The following is a 16606-nucleotide window of genomic DNA, read 5'->3' as shown; positions in this document are numbered from 1 at the left end:
TTCATTTTCATATATATAAGTATGGGTCTACGACCATTATTTCGATGCGTTACAAACTTTTTGGCCAAACCCAACTTATAATACCCTCCCCACATAGTGGTGTAGGGTATAAAAACAAAAAAAACAAGTAAAAAAGTTAAGTTCGGCCGGGCCGAACTTTTTATACCCTCCACCATAACATATTCTGATACTAAATATGGAATATTATTTTCTTTCCTGTCCACAATTTTAGGTGGAAATATTTTGTGACCACGGATACCTAAAAAGTACCTAAAAATGTTTTCAATCGGGCGGCACCTTTATATGGAGCTATGTGAAAGTATGGACCTGTGTTGAAAATTTTTGGTGTAGAAGTTTTGTGATCACTGAGAACCTCAAATGTCGAATCACAGATAGTTCGGTTAACAAATGTAGCTGTACTCCTCAAAAACCCTAAAATCGGGTAGTAACAAATGCATCTAAAAATTTCTTGAATCGGGCAGCAAATTTATATGGAGCTATATCAAAACATGGACCATAATAACTTTAGGAGAAGAAGTTCTGTGACCATTGGAAAACTCAAACGTCAAATTACTCGATGAAAACATATAGATGAAATTGTCAAAATACCTGAAGTTAGAAGGTGCTGTTATATAGTAGAGCTATACAAAAGCATGGATCTTTGTTGACAATTGTTGGCGAAATGTCAAACTACAGGTGGTTGGGTCAAAAAATGTGGATGGAATCCCCAAAACACCTAATGTCAGGAGGTACCTTTATTTGGGGGCTTATACCAAAAACATAGACACGTATTGACAATTTTCAGTGTGCAAAAAAATTTTCAAATTTCCAAACATTGGGAGAAGCCGTTATATGAGGACTATAACAAAACAGGGACCTATAGTGACCATTTTTGGTGGGTACGTCTTGTCATCACTGGGAACCTCAAATGTCAAATTATAGATAGTTCTGTCAAAAATGTAGCTAAAATCATCAAAATCGTGAGGTACTGTTATATGGGGGCTAACCAAAATGTGGACTTATGTTGAAAATTTTTGGTACAGATGTTTTTTGCCCACTGGGAATATTAAATGTTAAATTACAGGTAATTTCTTTTAAAAAAAAAAAATTAGCTAAAATATTCTAAATACAGAAAATCGGGAGGTGCCGTTATTTGGGCGATATACATACGTGAACTTGGAACTATGTTGACAATGTTTGGTTGAGATGTTTTGTGGTCATTTGGAATATCAAATGTTAAATTACAGGTGCTTCGCTCAAAAATGTAGCTAAAATCCTAAAAATACCGAAAATCGGGACGTACCGTTATATGGGGGCTATACCAAAATTTGAACCTAAATTAACAGTTTTTGGTGGAGATGTTTTGTGCCCATTGGGAACATCAAATGTTAAATTACGGGTAATTCCTTTTTTCCTATACTAAAACATGGACCTATGCAGACGGTTTTTGGTGGAGATGTTTTGTGACCACTGGGAACCTCAAATGTAAAATTGCAGGAAGTTCGATCAAATAATGTAGCTAAAATCCCCAAAATACCGAAAATCGGGAGGTACCGTTATATCGGGGCTATACCAAAACATGGACCTAGGTTGACGGTTTTTGGTGGAGATGTTTTGTGACCACTGGGAACCTCAAATGTAAAACAAGTAAGAAAGTATAAGTCAGCTGAGCCGACAGAGATATACCCTCAGCCACGTAAACGAAGAAAACAAGTTAACACAATACTTCTGTAGGTTTTTTAGCTGTTGTGAAATTTTCCAGGATGGAAAAGGGAGCAAAAAAACTACATGTTGCAACAAAATTCAGAATGATCCAAGACAAGTCCTTAAACTGCATTTTTTTCAAACTTTGGGTAGGCTGTACCGATGTAGTACATATTCGGACCAAATACAAATCTGTAGGAAATAATACGATTTACAAAGTTTGAGCAAAATAGATTCCTCTCTTACAGGGTTATTTTACACATTAGCCACTTTAGGTGGTGCCGGTAGGATTTTCTGGATCTTTTTGGGTCCTTATCTCAGGAAGTATGGACTTGCCCAAGAAAAAAAATTACAACATCGTAACAGAGGCCGCAAGTGCAACATGTTGCATCACAAATTAATAAGATCAGAGAGGAGTCGTTCAACTATACTTTTTCCAAATTTTGTGTGGGAGGTACCCAAATGAGTGGACCGATATAGTCCATATTAGAACCCGATCTATGCCTGAAAGTAATATTACTAATAGAAATTCTCAATTCGGTTACTCCCTCCTAGAGTTATCATGCCCACAATCTGGCGAAAAATGTTGAACCTTTGTGGGGGAGGTACCGGAAGGAGTGGACCGACATGGTCTATCTTTGAACTTAAACTAAGTTTGGACAAAAAAAATTGAACCAAGTATGTTGATCCGTTCGAGAGTTATCGTGCGCTGGAACTACGACACATGGTACTCGTATTATATGGGTTGTTTGCAGCTTTCGTGCTGATTTCTGAAGAAGTATGGACTTGCTCCTGAAAAAATTATATCCTTGTATTGGGGGTAGTGAATACAAGTGGCCGCAACAAAAATCAAAGCGATTCGAGAGCAGGCCTTAAACTACACTTAAGCAAAATTTTGTGTGGGAGGTACCCGAAGGAGTGGACCAATAGGGTCCATATTGGAACCTCATCTATGTCTGGTAGAAATGTCACGATGTGCAAAGTATGGACTAATTCTGTTACTCCCTTCAAGAGTTATCGTGCGGACAATTTTTTCGAACATTTTTGAACTTTTGTGCGGGAGGTACCTGGAGGTAAATCAAATCTGGACAAAATATTTCGATACATACTTGGGGTCTAAAACCGTTATTTCGTTGGGGCACATTTTTGGTCGTATCAAAATGTATATACCCTCTTTAGCCTAAAGGGTGAGGGTATAATTACAGGTAGTTCGTTCAAATAATGTAGCTAAAATCCCCAAAATACTGAAAGTCGGGAGGTACCGTTATATGAGGCGTATACTAAAACATGGACCTACGTTGAGAGTCTTTGTTGGAGATGTTTGGTGACCACTGGGAACCTCAAATGAAAAATTGCAGGTAGTTCGGTCAAATAATGTAACTAAAATCCCCAAAATACCGAAAATCGGGAGGTACCGTTATATAGGGGCTATACCAAAACATGGACCTATACCCAATCTTTTGGAATATAAGTTTGTTGATCACTAGGAACGCTGAATGTCAAATTATAGCTAATTCGGTTTTAAATGTGACTAAAAACGGCAAAATACCTGAAATCGGGCGGCACCGTTATATGGAGGCTATACCAAAACGTGGACCGATATAGCCCATCATCGAACGTGACCTGCCTGCAAACAAAAGACGCATCTTCCCAAAATTTTAGCGTCCTATCTCAATTTTTGTGGATGCTAGAGTTATTACCACAGCCGGACGGAGGGACATGCACAGATCGACTCAGAATTTTACGCTGATCAAGAATATATATATACTTTATAGGGTGGCAAATGATTATATCAATGCGTTACAAATGCAAAAACAAACTTAATATACCCTCCATACTATGGTGTAGGGTATAAAAAACAAGAGGGTAATAGTTAAAAGTCTCTCATGACAAAATGTAGCGGATAATCATACATACAGATGACAAGAGGTCCCCTGTTGAGGCCTTCTATAGAATACATGAGATCTTAGGGACCTTCTATAGAATAAAGCGCCAATATTGAAGTCTTCTATAGAAGACCTAATTTTGAACATTGTATAGCAGACCTCAATTAAGGTTTTCCATACAGTAGAGAAACTCAATTGAGGTCTTCTATAGAATAGAGGAACTCGGTTGAAGTATTCTGTAGAAGAGTGGACCTCAGTTAAAGTCTTCTATATAATAGAGGACCTCAGATGAGGTCTTCCATAAAATAGAGGACCCCAAATTTAGGTCTTGTACAGAATAGAGGGTCTTAGTTGAGTTCATCCATAGAATAGTGGAACAGTGGAGGTCTTCTATAGAATAGGAGGCCTAAGTGGAGGTCTTCTATAGAAAAGAAAGACTCAGTTAAGGAGCTCAGTTATGTTTTTTTATAGAAGATAAAACCTAAGTTGAAGTCTTCTAAAGAGGATTTAAGTTGAGGTATTATATGGAGTAGGTGATCTCATGTTGGGTGACGTAGGGGATGGAAGATACCAAGGAACGGTCCTGACCGGTTTTAACATGGCAAAGCCCAGGATTTATCTTGGTCCGTCTTTCATCTCAAGTGGACACTGACCTCCCCGTGGTGTCACCTGGGGAACTGCCTTTAACACCCGTGAGCTAACATGTGCCGCGCGTTCACCCATAAGAACGTTAAAAACTTGGGTTTGGGCGTCGGGTTAGTAACCCTCCCCTAGAAAAAAACAGCCTACTATGAAAAAACGAAAGAAAAGAAAAACAAACCCCTCTAAAGTTGACGAACCCCGCAAACGTTTTAAGGACCATGCTCTGCGAATCTGCACCTGGAATGTTCGCACTCTTTATAGAGAAGGTGCATTTGCAGACGTACTTGAAAAGTACAAGGCCGATATTACTGCCATACAGGAAATACGATGGATTGGGAAAGGCGTCACAACAACACCTAAAGGTGACGCACTGTATTATAGCTGCCATGACGTAAAGCATGAGTTTGGTTGCGGATTCGTAGTTAGTCGGAGACTAAAACATCTGGTATCCAGCTTCACCCCAGTGAATGAAAGACTTGCTGCAATTCGAATAAAAGCTAAATTCTTCAACATCAGCTTTATTTGCGCTCATGCTCCCACTGAAGAAAAGGACGAACACACCAAAGATATATTTTACGAGCGCTTAGAAGAAACATATGACCGTTGCCCTGCCCATGACATTAAAATCATTCTAGGCGATTTTAATGCCAAAATTGGAAAGGAGAATATCTTTGGCCCAACAGTCGGGAAATTCAGTCTCCACAGTGAAACATCTGACAATGGTATGAGGCTGATAGACTTTGCAGCTGCAAAAAACATGGTAGTTAGCAGTACCAGATTTAATCATCTCGATATTCATAAGGGCACCTGGCTGTCCCCAGATCAAAGAACAAGTAATCAAATTGATCATGTTGTGATAGATGGAAGACATTCATCCAGCGTGTTGGATGTACGATCGTTCCGAGGCGCAAACATTGATTCGGACCACTATCTTGTTGCAGCAAAGGTACGTACCCGTCTAAACGTTGCAAATAAAGCACGAACAGACACAACGCGGAAGTTGGACATCGATAGGCTGCAAACACAACAGATAGCCACAGCATATTCCACTCAACTAGCCCAATTGCTTAACGCGAGCACTCCTTGTCCCGATAACATAACAACACAATGGCAAAATATTGCCCACTCCATGCAAACAGCCGCAAAATCCATACTTGGATTCCAGAGACCTCCACAAAGGAATTCATGGTATGACCAGGAGTGTCGTGCTGCTACCGAAGATAAAAATGCGGCATATAGAGCTACTTTACAATCAGTAGCAACGCGTAGCGCACGAGAGAGATATCGGGAGAAAAGGAGAGAAGAGAAACGTCTTTTCCGCAAGAAAAAGAGAGAAATGGAAAAGCGGGAGTGTGAAAAAATCGAGATGTACAGGAGCCAGAATGAAGTCCGAAAATTCTACCAAAGAGTGAAACATCAAACAGATGGCTTTGGTACAGGCACATCCTCCTGTAGAGACCAGCAAGGTAATCTGGTAACAGATACAGATAGCGTGCTCAGGATATGGAAGGAACATTTCTCCAATCTGCTGGTATCCAATAGTGGCGAAGACGATGATACCGCAGATCCGATCCCAGAAGATGGTATAGAATGTATACCACCCGGCCAAGATGAGGTAAAAACAGCAATCAACCGGCTGAAGAATAATAAAGCAGCAGGAGCCGATGGCTTACCAGCCGAGCTGTTTAAAACCGGAGGCGACGCGCTGATAAGGTGTATGCATCAGCTAGTTAGCACCATCTGGCAGGAAGAACGCGTACCCGACGATTGGAACCTGAGCATCCTATGTCCCGTCCACAAAAAAGGAGATAAGACTGTATGCTCCAACTATAGGGGCATAAGTCTACTCCCTATTGCCTATAAGATAGTGTCAGGGATACTGTGAGAACGAATAAAGCCTATGGTCAACGAGATAATTGGACCATACCAATGTGGCTTTAGACCTGGCAAGTCCACCATTGACCAGATATTTACCCTGAGGCAAATCCTAGAGAAGACCCAAGAGATGCAGATCGACACATTTCATCTTTTTGTCGATTATAAAGCAGCATTCGACAGTCCCCTCCGATCAAAGGTATTCCATGCAATGTCTGAATTTGGTATTCCCGCAAAGCTCATCCGGCTTTGTAAGATGACTCTAACTGATACTAGGTCCTCAGTTAAAATTGGAAAGAACCTCTCCGAAGAATTTTGTACCAAAAGAGGTTTCAGACAAGGAGACAGCCTTTCGTGTGACCTATTCAACATTTTGCTGGAAAAGGTAATACGAGATGCAAATGTCAAAAGAAATGGCACAATTTACACCAATAGCCACATGTTACTTGCCTATGCTGATGACATAGACATCATGGGACGATCAGTAAAGGAAGTAACTGATACCTTTAGGAAGGCCGAAGCAGAATCTGCGAAAGTGGGTCTGGCGGTAAACGGCGAAAAGACCAAATAGATGGTGTCGACGCGCAAAGCGTCTATAGAGCTCGGACCAACCGTAGAAGTTGGTACCTACAATTTTGAGGTAGTTAAAGACTTCGTCTACCTCGGCACTGCCATAAACACAACAAACAACATCAGTTGTGAAATAAGAAGAAGAATTGTATTGGTCAACAGAGGCTACTATGGTTTAAGTAAGAATTTAAAAACAAAGCCACATCTCGTCAAACAAAAATAACACTATACAAAACGCTGATACTACCCGTGCTAATGTATGGCTCCGAAGCATGGGTACTTGCGCAAGCAGATAAGGCAGTGCTTGGTGTGTTTGAGAGGAAAATTCTTCGAAAGATCTACGGGCCGATTTGCGTTGACGGTGAATATCGACGTCGTATGAACCACGAGCTATATAAGCTATACAAAGACATGCATATAGTTAAACGTATCGAGATGCAACGACTGCGTTGGCTAGGCCATATCATGAGAATGAGCGATGATGAACCCGCTAAAAAGGCGTATGAATACATGCCACATGGCGGTGCACGCAGAATCGGCAGGCCTAAGCTTCGATGGAGCACACAAGTGGATGAAGAAATGGAAAGGCGCGGTATTCCAAAAAGTCAAGCGAAAAACAGAGAGGAATGGAGATCTTTTCTTAGTTCGGTCTATGGAACAAATGTTCTGTAATGGGCCAACTAAGTAAGTAAGTAAGTAGGTGATCTCATGTTAAGGTCTTCGATAAAAAAGTGGAACTGATGTTGAGACCTTCTGAAGAAGAGTGGACCTCAAGTTGAGGTCCTCTATAGAATAATAACCCTCAGATTAGGTATTCTATAGAATAACAGAACTCAGTTTAGGTCTTCTATAGAATAGAGTACCTCAGTTAAAGTCATCTGTTGAATATATGACTTCATTTGAGGTCTTCTGTAGATTAGAGCACCTTAGTTGAGATCCTGTGTAGAAGAAAGAATACCTATTTAGGTCTTCTATAGAGTAGAGGATCTCAGTTGAGGTCTCTATAGAATAGAGGACCACATCTTCAAGTACTATCTACTAAAAGCAGAAATCAGATGGGACAAGACTGAAGCGTGTCTAATATCAAAATCTCCATGGTGACATTAAGACGACAAACGTACAAAGTTCCTTATTAACCAAAATACTTACTGCAATGCTAACCGGTCTATGACTAGGCTATTGGTAACCACGCTAAGTGCCAAAAGAGGAAAAAAACGACTGAGCACATCTCTTCCTGCCCTGCACAAAAGCTACAAAGATTCAAAGGACATAACACCACATGTTGCAGTTCCAATCCCTCAACAATACACTTTTCTTGCTGGTCGAATACCCAAAATAGCACCAAATTCCCCAACAGATACGATGGGGGTAGCAAATAAGCGTAAACCTCAAAAAACCTATGATTCTGGAAATGACAATGGGAACTAAGATGTTGGTCGGAAAAATTGCAAGAAGTAAATTGTTGACAACGATTAAGTCACTCTCTAACGCAGGGAAGATCAGATTTCCGTGAAATTTTGCGGCGTCAACCCGAGGGATAGAGGGAAGAGTATTGCGTCGCATAAGATCTCTTCCAGCCGAGGAATGGATAGAGCACTGTTGAACTTTCCAAATGCATATATTATTCTATGACCCGAGCCAAAGAGCATGATTCCTAAAAACCACTAATACGGTTGACTATAGAACCGTTGCACGCAGAATTCAGTAACAAAACAAGTAAAAACGTGTTAAGTTCGGTCGGGTCGAATTTGTATACCCTCCACCATTCTGAATTAAAACTGAAAAATTATTTTCTTTCCTGTCCACAATTTTAGGAGGAGATATTCCGTGACTACTTGTACCTAAATAAGGTAAAAAATCATAAAAAATGTATTCAATCGGTCGGGAACCTTATATGGGGCTAAATCAAAGTATGGACCTATGTTTTTGGTAGAGAAGTTTTGTGACCACTGGGAAACTCAAATGTCGAATTGCAGGTACATACTTGGATCAAAAATTGTAGCTAAAATCCAAAAAACCGAAAATCGGGAGATACCGTTATATGGGGGCTCTACCAACACATGTATATATATGGACAGTTTTTCGAATTACAGATAGTTGGGTCAAAAATACCGAAAATGGGAAGGCACCGTTATATGGGGGCTATACCAAAATTGCACCAAAACATGAATCTACGTTGATAATTTAAAAACCATGGACCTATGCTGACAGTTTTTGGTGGAGATGTTGTGTGACCACTTGGAACCTCAAATGTCGACTTACAAATAGTTCGGTCGAAATTTGTAGCTAAAATCTTCAAAATACCGAAAATCGGGAGGTACCGTTCCATGGGGACTATACCAAAACATGGACCTATATTGACAGTTTTTTGTTGAGATGTTTTGTGACTACCGGGAACCTCAAACGGCAAATTACAGGTAGTTCGGTCACAAAATGTAGCTACAATCCTCAAAATACCGAAAATCGGGATGGGGGCTATACCGTTATATGGGGCTATACCAAACATGGACCCATGTTGACGGTTTTTAGTGGAGATATTTTGCGACCACTGGGAACCCCAAACGTGAAATTACAGGTAGTTCGGTCATAAAATGTAACTAAAATCCACAAAATACCGAAAATCGGGAGATACCGTTATATGGGGGCTATACCAAAACATGGACCTATGTTGAGATGTTTTGTGACCACCGGGAACCTCAAAAGGAAAATTACAGGTAGTTCGGTCACAAAATGTAGCTAACATCCACAAAATACCGAAAATCGGGAGATACCGTTATATGGGGGCTATACCAAAACATGGACCTATGTTGACAGTTTTTGATGCATATGTTTTGTGATCACTAGATACCTCAACGGTCTAATTACAGGTAGTTCGGTGAAAAATTTTAGCTAAAATCCTCCAAATACTGGAAATCGGGAGGTACCGTTAAATGGGGGTTCACGGTTTTTGGTGGAGTAGTTTTGTGACCACTGGGAACCTCAAATGTAAAATTGCAGGTAGTTCGGTCAAAAATTGTACGTAAAATATCCCCGATTCCGCAGTGTGTGTAGTTTCGATACAGAAGCGTTTTACCTAATGCAGCCGCCTCAATTTCTATTATGTTGGGATTGGCTATGACATGTTAAAAATGTGCACAGGTCCACAGAACTCTGCACCTTTAAATTCACTAACTCCAGAAACACTCACTGCATACCACAGCAGTAAAATTTCTAGACCCAGAGACAGATTCATAGAAAAACGAACACTCGATTGCAATAAACATTTACCAGGAGATTCATTCTATAAAATAAAACGACAGATTTTACTGCCCATAATTTATATATAGTCTTACCTCATATTAGCAAAGTGCATATCCATGGCACCACCATTGGGGAAATTCTCAATCATCCGCTCCATTAGCTTACAAAAACAACCATAAGCCAAAACTTCATCGTCAAAGATGACCAAAAGAGGAGCCACCAAATCGCACATGCCCTGCATGTAGCCAACTTCCAAGTGCTCCCAGACATAGCTACAAAGATATAATTACCAATATTTTAAAACGCATTCCATTACTCTTATAATTTACAATACTTACGTGGTTATGACATTACGCAATTTATCCAAATTTTCATTGGCAAAATACCAATAGTTGCGATCACAGCGTTGAACATCCTTTTCGATGCGATGTAGATTCAAGGCGAAATTTTCCAAAAATTCACACTATGGATGAAAGTAAGAAGAGTTAAGAAAAGATTCCTGACTACCTTAGAAAGAAGCATTTAAAATACTTACACTATACACCCCACCATTTGAACTGGCCGGTGAGACACAAGCCGATTTGGGTTCCTGCAGAGCATCCAAAGATGCCACCACAGTGATGTCCTCATTCATGGGTGACATTAAACTAGTTTTACGTGATGTTTCATCGGTGGGTTCATCCGTGCATTCAAGAGCATCAATGGAAGCGGCTTCTGTAATAATGACAGCATGTGTGGGTTGTGAACACACATCGTCCATGGATGATCGCCGTATATCTTCCAGACTGTGGAATTTCCTTGGAGCATTACTTAGAGCTTCTTCATCTTCTTGCTCCAATGCTTCGGTGGCCATATTTTCTTCTTCTTCTGACTCTTTGGCATGTTCCACTTCTTCCTCTGCAACGTTTGTTTCATCTATGGCTTTGGATGTTTCTTCCATATCTTCCGATTCTTCAATTCCCACTTCTTCCATTTCCATTTCATGTTCATTGGCTGTCATTTCAATCATATCGGTAAATTCATTACCCACCGTCTCATAGGATGAGGTGGAAGGTGAACTTTTTATACTCAATAGCAACATACCACCCTGATCGGGTGTTAAACCATTTTCCGGTTCTGATTCGGCAAAGCATTGTTCATTAAAGGGTAAGGGTTCGATTTCTTCAAGGGCCACAATGATTTTATCGCGATTCGTTGGGTTGAAAACTTCATCGTCTTCAGCAGACTCCTCATTCAGCTCTTGTACCCTTTCATCATCAGCCACATCTGCAGTTTCTTCGATTTCATCTGTGATATTTGTAGCTTCTTCTGCCACATCTTCATCTGCTTCACTGGCTTCCAAAGCTTCTTCAGCCTGCTCCTCTTCCTTAGCTTCCACATCTGCGGCTACCTCTTCTGCCCTTGCCTCTTTCACCTGAACTTCTTCTTCTCCCTCCTTTTCCCTTATTTCATTGGCATAATCTTCATTTATTGTATTGTGTTCCTTTTCCCTTAACATACCCTCAACATCATCTTCCACCAATTCCTCATCATCACAATTTCCAGAATCTTTTTCTTCCTGAATATGACCTGGGAAATCATCATCAAAATCAATACCCGGATCAGATATATCCGAAAAGTCATGATCATCAAACACATCATTGTCCACATCATCTTGGTCCAATTCGGTTTGCCGAGAAACATGCTTTTCATTTTTACGTTTGTTTTCAGCTGATATTTTTGCCATGGCCTTGGCATTCTTCTCCTTTTCACGTTGTCGTACAATAGCCTCCACAGCCAACCATTCACTCATTGTGGTCTCATAATAATGTTTACTGGTATCGTCGAGTTTTTGACGTTCCTCGGAGGTGGAACCAAAGCTAAAAATACGTGAAGTTGGTAAAATCGGAGGATTCTTAAGATTTAAATCAAATTTACCTGTAGTAACCCAAGAGATATGGCCACACTTCCCGACGTATTTCGTGGGCAACTCCACCAAAATAAACCAGACGAAATAGTTCTTCGTGGCTTGTGATAATGCCATCCTCGTGTAAAGCTATCCACTTCTCTTTGGTCAAACCCGATTCATTAACAGCCACTGTAAATTATAAAGAAGAAGAATGTGATATATCATATCATCACCATAGGCACAAGGGAAGAGAAGTTAAAAAGAAATAACAGGTAGAAAGTCGTTAAATTCGGTAGGGCGGAACTTTTTATACCCTCTACCATAAAATATTCTTAACTAAAATGGAATAATGAAATTTCTTTCCTGTCCACAATTTTAGGTTGAACATTTTAACTAAACCCCTCAAAATACCGAAAATCGGGAGGTACCGTTATACCAGGACTATATGAAAACATTGGTACATGTGTTGGCGACTTTTGGTGGAGAAGTTTCCTGACCACAGAGAAATTCAAATATCAAATTACAGATAGTTCGGTTAAAAATTGTAGCTCAAATCGACAAAATACTGAAAATCGGGAGATACCGTAATATGGGAGCTATAACAAAACATGGACCTATGTCGACGATTTTAAGTGAAGAAGTTTCGTGACCAGTAAAAACATAAAATGTCAAATTACAGCTAGTTCGGTTAAAAATGTTAGCTAAAACTCTTAAAATACCGAAAATCGGGAGGTACCGACATATGGACGATTTTTGGTGAAGAAGTTTCTTAGAAGTGGATAAGTTTCTTGATCACAGAGAACCCCAAACGTCAAATTACTGCTAGTTCAGTTAAAAAATTAGCTAAAATCCTCGAAATACCGAAAATCGGGAGGTACCGTCATATGGGGGCTGTATCGAAACAGAGACCTATGTTGACGATTATTGGTGAAAAAGTTTCGTGACCACAGAGAACCTCAAATGTCAAATTACAGCTAGTTCGGTTAAAAATTGCAGCTAAAAACCTCAAAGTTCCGTTATATGGGGCCTATATCAAAACATGGACTAATGTTGACGATTTTTGGTAGAGGAGTTTCGAACCTTAAATTTCAAATTACAGCTAGTTCGGTTAAAAATTTTAGCTAAAATCCTTGAAATACCGAAAATCGGGAGGTTCCGTTATATGGGGGCTATATTAAAACATGGACCTATGTTGACGATTTTTGGTGGAGAAGTTTTTTGCCCACAGAAATCCTTAAGTGTCAAATTACAGCTGGTTTGGTTAAAAATTTTAGCTCAAATACTCAAATTACCGAAAATCGAGAGGTACCGTTATATGGGGGCTATATAAAAAACATGGACCCATGTTGACGATTTTTGGTGAAGAAGTTTCCCACCCACTGAGAACCTCAAATATTAAATTACAGCTAAAAATAGTAGCTAAAATACTCAAAATACCTAAAATCGGGAGGAACCGTTATATGGGGGCTATATCAGAACATGGACCTATGCCCATCATTTGTGAAATATAAGTTTGTTGATCACTAGGAACCCTAAACGTCAAATTATAGGTATTTCGTTTTTAAAAACATGACTAAAAACGTCAAAATACCTAAAATCGTACGGCACCATTATATGTACCGAGATCAAGTAAATATAGGGAATGGGTGTACTTCCGACATTGCTCTTGTCTAAGTAGCCTCCAGGAGTACTGCGATATGTGTTATGTTGCTGTTATATCACAGTGTGTCTTCAACTTCGTCGTCGGATTCAAAGCCCCCACTCTCCCCAAAATCTTACACCACTTGTCGTTGTTCGGTGCCCCGGAAATAAAACAATCGTTCCTGCAATTTCCATTTCAACGGTCTCCGCAACAAAGTCAACGAAATTGTAGACTTTATGAGTCGAAGAAACATCATGATGGCAGTTCCAGGAAGCAAAGCTTACCTCGTTTTGCGGAAAGATCCTACAGGAAGCGGAGGAGGAGGGCTTGCTTTAATTATACACCAGTCTGTCCAGTACAGACCTATATAGCTTATACTTTATTGATCCTTATATGGAATGTATGGAGGTGACAGTAAAGTGCGAGACTGCCGAGGTTGTTGTTGTAGCAGCGTTTATTATTGTATGTTTGTTGTTGATGTTGTTGTAACAGTGTTTTATTGTTATGTTTGTATGTTCGTTCTCCTGTTAAATCTGGCTCTGGGTCCATCTCCAGTTCCAGGAAAGTGGATACATCGATGGGACAAATCCACTGTAGTTAGATAAGTAGGTTTGGCGGAGCAGTTGAATAGGTGCTTAGTATGGTGCGGGCCCATGCCGCATACTGGGCAGATGTCTTGCACGGTGCGATCGATTCCCACCCAAAAGGAATTTAGGCGACTGCAATATTCCGAGCGCAATTGAGCCAAAACTACTCTGGTTTGTCGTGACAGCTGACGCTCTTCAGCTGCGATAGATGGGGGATGTACTCCGATGACTGCATTCACACAATAATTGCTTATGGCCTTGGCAACTGTGTCCGTGTGAATGGTGTTCAAACCTGCCTGATATGCCTGTTGATCTAGAGGTTCTCTCCATGGTAGAACAAGAAAAGGTTGCAGCAATACCCAGCTGACTGAACTGGGTTGTAGTGTTAGTGTCAAATTTCATATGACATTTTATACATTCATTTCTATTTCGATGTACATTAGGGACATATATTTTTTGAGAAAAAAATATATCATTCGGAAAAAACCATTTCCCAGAAAGACTTCTTCATATCAATGATATGTAACCTCCTCCAAGTTCGAACGATAAGCCGCGCAGTAAATCACCGCTTGTAGAGGCGATACAACGTTTGTTAATATGTGAGGTATTTTGTTAAAATTTAAAAAAATAATGCCCTAATAAACTTGTGCTTCTTTGATTTCTAAAACAAAACATTGAAACAGCTTCTCCTTTTTCTTAGAATTTCCAGCGACCCCAAACTTTTCTGCAAGAATTCTACTTTCTGCGAGAATTTATGCATTTAGTGGAATGATGTGGAACCATAAAAATTGAAAATGTAACGAATTTTCATTCATGCTTTCCAAAATATTCAACCAAATGTGAAAAATTATTAGTTTTTTAAATTCAAATAATTTATAGACATTTCCTTGTTTTGTTTACAAATACAACTGGCAGTAACGTTACAAACAAAAACAAATTCCTTTGTGGTTGTTGTTCGAGTTGTATTTGTTGTAGTATTAACTTTACCTTGTATTTGTTCTACCATGGGTTCTCTCCTATATTGCTGGGCCTCCGTCTCTAGAGCATGAATATCCTTCCTGATATGTCTGGGTGTATCGGTGGCCAGCAGATGGTGATTGGGATGGCTCTCACGAAGTACTGCAACGATAGCATCTCATTATGTTGCCGTACTGGAAGAATCTTGGCTCCTCATGTAGATGGTCCACTGTAGATTTGAGGAGGCACCCTGTGTCTGTTCTCAGGGCGGCGTTTTGACAAATTTGAATCTTATCCCGCTTCGTGTCACATAAATTCGGGGACCAAACTGGCACCGCATAGCTTACCACAGACCGACCTATCGCTTTTTACGTGGTCAACAAGGTTTCTTTATCTGCACCCCAAGTGCTGCCGGCTAGGGACTTGAAGACCTTGTTCCTACATTTCAGTTTATTGCAGATAGCAGTGGCATGCGAGGACGACGTGAAAGTGGTGTCGAATGTGACTCCTAGAATTTTGGGGCAGTTTATGGTCGGTATTCTGCGACCCTGATATTCAACTCTCTTCGTCCATGTGGTGAACAGAGTGGCCGTCGATTTAGTGGCGGATATCTGCATATTCCTCGCGTGGAAAAAGGTGGTAAGATCGGTTAAATAGGAGTTCAGCCTCTCACAGATGTCATCAGGTTCCTGACGCCAGGATCGTACAATCATCCGCATACGTTACGATCTCAATGCCGTCTGGAGGGGGCGGAATACAGGATAGGTAGAGGTTAAACAGTTCCGGAGATATCACCCCTCCTTGGGGAACTCCTTGTTTCATTCTACGAGGCTTGGATTTCTTGTTGCTGAATTCCACATACGACTGGCGACCACACATATAGTTTCAGACTTGGCCGGACGGTTGTCAGCTCGATGTTCTCGAATAACGCGGAGTGCTTGGCAGTATCAAAGGCTTTTGATAAGTGTGTTCGTTCTTCTGCTCAAACTGGCTCTGGCTCTATCTCCAGTTCCAAAAATGTGGCTGCTTTAACGGGATGTTACCACTGGTCCACACCGAGGACTTCATTCACACTATATTTGTTTATGGCGTTAGCAACTGTATCCGTGTGAATGCTGTTCAAACCTGCTTGATATGCGTGTTGATCTCCTGTATCGCTGGACCTCTCTCTAGAACATGAAGATCCTCCTTGATGAGCCTGGGTGTTTCGGGCCTACTCACTAGATGGGAATTAGGATGGCTCTCAGTTTAACACCCGTTGCCTCCTCATGTAGATGGTCCACTGAAGGCATGACGAGTCACCCTGTTGCTGTTATCAGGCATTCTGACAGGTTTGAATTTTTTTCAATTCATATCACATTATTTCGGGGACCAAACTGGAGCCGCATAGCTTACGCAGACCGAACTATTGCGTTAAAGTGGTCAACAAGGATTTATTATCTGCACCCCAAGTGCTGCCGGCTAGGGGCTTTAGGACCTTGTTCCTACTTTTCAGTTTATAGCAGATAGCAATGACATGCGCGGACGACGAGAACATGCTGAATGTGACCCCTAGAATCTTGGGATAGTAGGTGATCGAAATTCTGATACATTCGACCATGACATTCAACTCAGT

General features: G+C 40.5%; 1 protein-coding gene across 2 annotated transcripts in view; it reads right to left on the bottom strand.

Annotated features, from left to right (window-relative positions):
* Nucleotides 1–16606, bottom strand: part of LOC141399112 (small G protein signaling modulator 1-like) — an 81681-nt gene that overhangs the window by 15088 nt on the left and 49987 nt on the right. For both annotated transcript variants that reach the window (XM_073977225.1, XM_073977226.1), the window contains 4 exons: nucleotides 11835–11994; nucleotides 10453–11776; nucleotides 10256–10380; nucleotides 10010–10189 (listed from right to left, as the gene is read on the bottom strand). In XM_073977225.1, the coding sequence (XP_073833326.1) occupies nucleotides 10010–10189; nucleotides 10256–10380; nucleotides 10453–11776; nucleotides 11835–11994 (1789 nt within the window). The remainder of the gene's footprint in view (nucleotides 1–10009; nucleotides 10190–10255; nucleotides 10381–10452; nucleotides 11777–11834; nucleotides 11995–16606) is intronic.

Source organism: Musca autumnalis, unplaced genomic scaffold, assembly GCF_047663935.1.
Source record: "Musca autumnalis isolate F117 unplaced genomic scaffold, ASM4766393v1 scaffold_3, whole genome shotgun sequence".
NCBI classification, from domain to species: domain Eukaryota; kingdom Metazoa; phylum Arthropoda; class Insecta; order Diptera; family Muscidae; genus Musca; species Musca autumnalis.
Note: the sequence above shows the minus strand (reverse complement) of the source record. Positions and strands in the feature narration are given on the sequence as shown.